Genomic DNA, 6731 nt, shown 5'->3' on the forward strand with positions numbered 1-6731 from the left:
CCTGGTGGCTCAGGCATCCTGTAGCCGTCAGTGGAGGTCATTTGGCAAGGCCCCTCTGACGAGGGCAGCCAGGTCTAAGTCTTGATGACTGCACAAAAACTTAATTATTGCCATAAAAACACTGATAGGTTGGTGGCTATGACACTGCTGTGGGGTATGCGCCAGTGCGCTAGAGAACTGGTGTGTGTTGGAAAACACAAGTTGTGACAACTGTGTACTTCCTGTTCTGCAGCAAGTGCCAGAAATGGTAGTGTTGTATTGTGGCTCAAAGACCTGTACACATCGAAGACCTTAAGCCTGTGGAAAAAGCAGGGGGTAAAACTTAGCATAAGAGGTTTTGTAAGTGGAGCTCACTATATATTGGAGAAGAAAGTGTGACCTCTGGGTTTAATTAGATGGAGGTTCACAGGTTGGTTCAATTATGTGGCCTCAGTTTTTTCATCCAAAGTTGGGGTGATCGTGGTGCCTGTTTAGCAGGGCTACAAATGATAATTAGGAGTAAGATGGTCAAGTTCCTAGTGTGTGTAAGGTGGGGGACTGGCGGGATAGCTCAGTTGTCTAAAGCGCCTGCTTGGGCAAACTCAGGCGCAGGGGACTGCAGTTTGATCCCCAGCACCATATGCCACTGCAGACCCGCCCTTAAGGCAGGCTGAAGTTCCTAGTGTGTCCCCCTCTCCCACATGAGCCACCTTTGCTGTCTGTTAGTGTGTGGACTTGGGGTTCAGGTCTGCCTGTTAACTCATCCAGGTCTGCACTCTTACGAGCTTGATCGAACTGAACACATTCCATTGGCTTCTATTGAGCCAGTAGGGCTTTACCTTCTGTATCAGGAGAACTCTGTGAGAAGTATTCCCCAGGCTTCCTCAAAAGAGGGGAGGAGAAGGTGGGGGTGGTAGCCTATGCTGATAACCTTGGCACTGGGGAGGCAGAGGCGGGTGGGTTGCTGTGGGATCAAATGCTGGGCTACACATAGTGAGTTTAAAGCCTGCCTCGACTATACACGGAGACCTTGTTTGTCTGAAACAAAATGGAAGGAATGAGTGTTCGTGTTGATCTTTGATTTGTGGACATTAATTTCTATGTTTGACTTATGCATATGCTTGAGACCTGTCAGTACAACTGCCTCCTGGCCGTACTGCCTCGCCCTGCAGGTCACAGCAGGTGAGGCGTGCTGATAGTTACTTGTATAAAGATGGCGTCTGGAGCCTCATTCTTAATTTTAAAGAGAAAAAGATCCAACGAAATAGAGTTGCAAGGGCCAGCCAGATAGCTCAGCAGACTAAAGGGTCTGCTTAGGCAGAGCACAGTGGCCATGCCGGCCCCACCCCAGGCAGGCTGAGACCACAGTTGAGACTGGGCTGGGCATGGTGGTGTGTGCCTGTCATCCCAGCACAGGAAAGGCTGAAAACAGGAGAATCACTGAGTCCGGTCTCCGTAGTGAGACCCTGTAGACCCTGTAGACCCTGTACTAAAAATACGTTTAAAAAAAAAATAGTTTCAAAACAGGTTAGTAGGACAGTTATAATAATTGATACATTGCATATTGTCTTCATAGTAATAAAAGTACAAGATACAGGCGTGATACCTCGTTTGGACAGTATTGGCACAAAACATTCTTTTCAAGGTCAGAGCCCTCTTAAGACTGAAAAGGACCCAATTCCAACGGGATATTTGAGGATAAAAAGCATGCTTTCCGTGAAGAAATTATAGTGTGTGGAACAGTTACCATGTTAGGCTGTTCATGGAAAAATGCAGTAATTAGTCTGTGATGGTTGTCCCCAAAGCACTGTATTACCAAGCAGCTGTCAAGCACCTCTTGATGTGGGAGTGTCAGGTGCTAGGAATGCGGAGGTGGAGGAGCAAGGTCTGCACTGAAGTGCTTTTGTGCACAGTGTCGGTGTCCGAGGGAGCGCAGCACTGCAGGGGAGAAGCTTGCGCTTCCAGCTGTTCTTTAGGACCAGTACACTGGGCTTTGCTTCTCAGTAAAATCAGTACCTCTTGTGTTTCCTACTTACACACATCAGTGCTGGTGTTCTAGGGCAATATTAGTTAAAAATCCTTTTATCATGGATGTGCCTGACATAGGATTGAACGAAGCTTTACCAGCATGGATTTTCTTCAAATGTGTGCTATTTTTGGAGGAAATCCAAATAGTCTCCCAGCTGGAGCATTTCGATGGATTTAGATTTATTCACTGGATGCCATTAACTTCTTAAACATGTCTCTTCATTTTTTCAGAGTTACTGGAGAACGTAACGCTAATACATAAGCCAGTGTCATTGCAACCCCGTGGGCTGATCAATAAAGGAAACTGGTGCTACATTAATGCTGTATCCTTCTTGCACGCCCTCCCCAGGGCCGGCGCGCCGCAGTAGTTACTTCTGGGTGTACCCGACTTGGTGCACCTTCTAGGAGGCCACTGGCCTGAACGTCTCATCCAAAAAATCGGGTTCATTACTTGATTTGCCTAATTGGCTTGCAGACAGGATTATTTCTGACCCCAGCTTCTCCAAACCTGTGCAAAAGGAGGAATTTTTTTTTACCTGATTGATAGGATTGGGGAAGTTTTCGTCTCATTAGCATGGTCCCAAATAATCGGGCGGAGTGGCCACTTGGACAGGAGCTTTTGTTCTGACCAGTTCAGCTAGTCTGGTCGCATCAAGCTCTGGAATGTGACCCTGGCCGCATAGCAGACCCTCACGCCGATGTCGTCGGGCCGTAGTCCTGCTGGTTAATGGTTTCCTCCTTTTTCTGTTACTTTCCTCTGCAGTTCAGCACCCTTGTCCAGGTAGATTTTGCTTTTTAATTTTTTAGACAAGAGTCTCACTGTTCAGTCCTGGCTGCATAGGCTTGCTACATAGGCTGGCCTTGGATTTGTGATCCTCTTTGCCTCAGACTCTTAAGTGCTAGGATCACAGACCTGACTGAGTTAGGTGACCTGGGAGCTCGTTGTGCCTGCTGCGTTCCTTCACATTCCTTACTGCCGATGTGTAGACGCTGCAGGCCTTGGTCGCCTGCCCTCCGATGTACCACCTCATGAAGTTCATTCCTCTGTACTCCAAGGTGCAGAGGCCTTGCACGTCGACACCGATGATAGATAGCTTGTAAGTAAGACCCTTGGTGCGTGGGGAGGGTGGGCTTCCCCCTCTGAGAATTAGAACAGGAATGGTTGAACGAAGTTCTCGACTTGCTACAAATAAGTTCTGTAGTTGTTTTGAACAGATGTGTTCATGGTTTTATGTGGAAGTTACCATAAATGGAATTAAAAGTTTGTGTCCTCTAGACTTAGTAGAAAATATTGTATTGTTTGTTGGCTTAAAATATACAGTATACATAGAAAGACATAGAACTTGTGAGTTGTGACAGTGTTGGTGACCTACCATCTGCCAAGTGCATTGTAAGTAATACTCTGTCTAGCAGGTAGGGTGCTTCAGGGAAAGTTCGTTTTTTCTAATATGTCCTGCTTCTCTTTGCCCCGAATTCAGTGTACGGCTAATGAACGAGTTTACCAACATGCCTGTGCCACCAAAGCCCCGCCAAGGTGAGTGGAAGTGGGGACTCCTGCTGCCCTGCACGCTGGGATTTCAGTCAACAGCTGTCATTGAGTTTGGTGAATTCAGTCTTGGTGTAGTGACCACAATGGTGCTGTTGGCCTCCGGGGGCAAAGGGTGGTCATGGGGGGCATCTGCTGTCACTTAAGATGTCCTTCTAGTTAGAAAACTCTGTGTCCTGTCTCTGCTGTAGCTCTCGGAGATAAAGTCATGAGAGACATCCGACCTGGAGCTGCTTTTGAGCCCACGTACATTTATGGACTGCTGACCGTCATCAAGTCCAGCCTGTCTGAAAAGGTGGGCTGCCCTGGCAGAGTGTCCACTCTCTGGCTCTGGTAGGACTAAGTCTGGGCTGATGGAGCCCCTTGTTGGGATGGATGGAAAGTGTAACAGTCCTTGTGGCTGGACCTGGCTCATGTGGCTTTCACTGTGCACCAGGCACTGCTCTGAGCATTGACCCTATGAGCAAAGTGTGACCATTGTGGCCTTGTTGGAGTTCCCAGAGGTGAGATCATTGTCCAGGGTCACAAACTCATGGGGCTGAGCCCCTTCCCTATGCTGTGGAGCAGGGTGTCCTGGGCTGGTGTCAGGAGAGCTGCTCGGCTCAGCATGTTCTGCCCAGGCAGCTGTGGGGTGTCGCAGGCCCTTTGCTCAAGGGGCATGGTGCCGACACATAGGGTGCAGTGCGCAGGGCCTGGTGTCCCCACACAGTTACAGGACGCTGCCTGCTCTCTGTCCTGGGGGTAGCATTGAGTCGGTGCAGGCATTGAAGTGCCGTGTAGGGATCCGGTCAAAGAGGCAGTGCGTGGAGGAAGTGACATTTACCTAAGCGATGTCCTGAGGAAATTGCGTGCTTCAGAGAAGGATGAGTGTCCAGGGCATCGTCCTGGGAGCCCACCAGGCACAGCCTAACATATAAGCCTTGTAAATGCTCCTAACAACTCTTTGGGCATTGGCTTGATTTGTTGCCCAGGTAGTAGGACGTGTGGTATTCATCAGGGTGCGGCAAGGCACAGTTGCCCTCTGCCCTCAAGGCACTTCCCTCGCGGCGCCTGCTTCACAGATGGGCTCCACTATCTCTCAAGACAGGAGCTTTGTGCTGCCGTGTGCAGAGACTGAACCCAGGGGACGGAAGTTAGCTCAGTAGAATAAGCGCTTAGGGCCTGGCTTCAATTCCCGGTTCCACAAAAAAAAAAAAAAAGAAAAGAAAAGAAATAGCCCAGCATTTGTTGCTTTCAGGGCTTGAGGGTGATGTGGACACTGCAGTCCCTCAGTGTGCTAGATATAAATCTTTATTTTTAATGGTAATAATTTTTTTTATGTATTTAGTACAGGGTCTTCAGGGTCTTACTACGTAGATTGGACTCATAGTGATCCTCCTGTTTTCAGCCTCCCAAGCACTGGGATTACAGGCACATGTCACTACGCCCAGTCTTAGTCTACATGTCATTGTGTCCCAGGGGCAGGGCCGGCACAGCATGCCGGGGATCAAACCTGCCCTGGGTCTGCCTAAGCAGGCACTTCAATCCTCTGAGCTATCTGGCTGGCCCTGGATATGAATCTTTTAAAATGAGCACAGGGGCTGGCGAGATGGCTCAGTGGTCTAAAGCACCTACTTGGAACGAGCTTGGCAAAGCACAGGGACTGCGGTTTGATCCCCCAGCACCACATGCCAGCCAGCCGCGCCCCCTGGTGGGCTGAGCTGCCCCCCCCACTAAATAAATGTTAAAAAAAATTTTTAAAAAAATAAAATGAGCACAGCTTGGAGACAGATAGGGCTTTTCCTCCAGCCAAGCCACCCTCGCCAAGGGATGCAGTCCTCCCAGGGGAGTTAGGTACCGGACCACAAGCACGGCTGACAAATGTGCAGGCCCACTGACAGGCTGCCACTTCCGGAGCTCAGCAAGCGCTTCTGGAGGCTGAGCCCTTGGTTGTGCTCTGGCCAGAGCCATGCTGTGAAGCCTCTTTCTGAAGTGACCTTAGGGCGCTGAGTTCCCGAGACCATCCTATATGATGCAGTGATTCGCAGGCGGGACTCGGGTCTCAAGCTGGCACACGTATGGTTACAGGTTTTACAACAGCTGGATCCAGAGCAAGTCAGGACAGGGAAACGTATGTGGTGCGTCTGGACGATTCCCTGGGTTCTTCTAGAGCTGTCCTGTGGCAGACATCTCCCCCAGCAGCACATGTGACAGCAGGCACAGAGTGTGGCCTCTCAGGGTCATGCTGGTTTAGAGTCCTGGGAGCAGATCCGCCCCTCCTAGCTGAACCCTAATTTCTGAATGTGCAGAGGGAAGATGAGTCTTCAGCCAAACTTAACGCTGCTTGTCCAGAGTTCAGGGCATAGTTCCTTATCAATTCATGGAATGGTGGGAATCTTTTAAAATCCAGATTCTCAGATGTGAGCCAGGGCCAACTTGGTAAGCAGGCTATTGCTGGGAGAGCGGTCCCAGCTCGTCGCATGCCCACTTTACCCTTGGCTGCACGCAGATGGCACCCACCCGCCTACTCTGCTCCATGTGGCTAGAGCAGATGCCCAGGTCCAGACGGCCCAGAGGCCTGAAGCAGAGCGTACAAACCCTTGGGATGGGCACGTGCACTCCAGGAACACAGGGGAGCCAGTCCTGATGAGTCAGTTTCACAGGCCATGGGGGTTAGCGAGCTGACATGTGACTCGGTGTGTGCGACAGTCCACTGTCTACATCTGTCCAGCTTCTCCACATGCTCCAGTCCTCTGCCAGCAGCTGCGTAGGGATGCCAGGAGCTGCGTAGGGGTGCCAGTTCATGGCTGCTCTGGGTGTGTGTGGCAAGGGCTCTTTGTCTTCTGTGTCAGTAGAACAGAAACGCAGGTGAGATATATATATATGCATATATATAATTTTTTTTTTTTAATTTAAATCCCCAGAAGTGCGGGGACTAAGTAACCCACCACCTCCGCCAGCTCAGCAGTCTGAAGAACGCTACTGGCAGTGTTAGAACTGCTTTACTTTCAGCCCTGAGAGTCAGCAGAGGCAGAAGTAAGTGGTTGCAGGCCAGGTCCCAGGTCATTTCAGTTAGTACCATTGCATTTGCCCTGCCAGGGTCGACAGGAGGATGCCGAGGAGTACCTGGGCTTCATCCTGAACGGACTGCATGAGGAGATGCTGAGCCTGAAGAAGCTCCTCTCGCCAGACGGTGAAA

The 6731-nt window shown here is 50.1% G+C and overlaps 1 protein-coding gene across 1 annotated transcript in view; it reads left to right on the plus strand.

Annotated features, from left to right (window-relative positions):
* Positions 1 to 6731, plus strand: part of Usp10 (ubiquitin specific peptidase 10) — a 70151-nt gene that overhangs the window by 51461 nt on the left and 11959 nt on the right. The window contains exons 5-9 of the mRNA XM_023705245.1: positions 2239 to 2330; positions 2995 to 3104; positions 3486 to 3541; positions 3745 to 3848; positions 6632 to 6731. Of these exons, the coding sequence (XP_023561013.1) occupies positions 2239 to 2330; positions 2995 to 3104; positions 3486 to 3541; positions 3745 to 3848; positions 6632 to 6731 (462 nt within the window). The remainder of the gene's footprint in view (positions 1 to 2238; positions 2331 to 2994; positions 3105 to 3485; positions 3542 to 3744; positions 3849 to 6631) is intronic.

The sequence above is a fragment of the Octodon degus genome, unplaced genomic scaffold, assembly GCF_000260255.1.
Source record: "Octodon degus isolate 3935 unplaced genomic scaffold, OctDeg1.0 scaffold00215, whole genome shotgun sequence".
Taxonomy (NCBI): Eukaryota; Metazoa; Chordata; class Mammalia; order Rodentia; family Octodontidae; genus Octodon; species Octodon degus.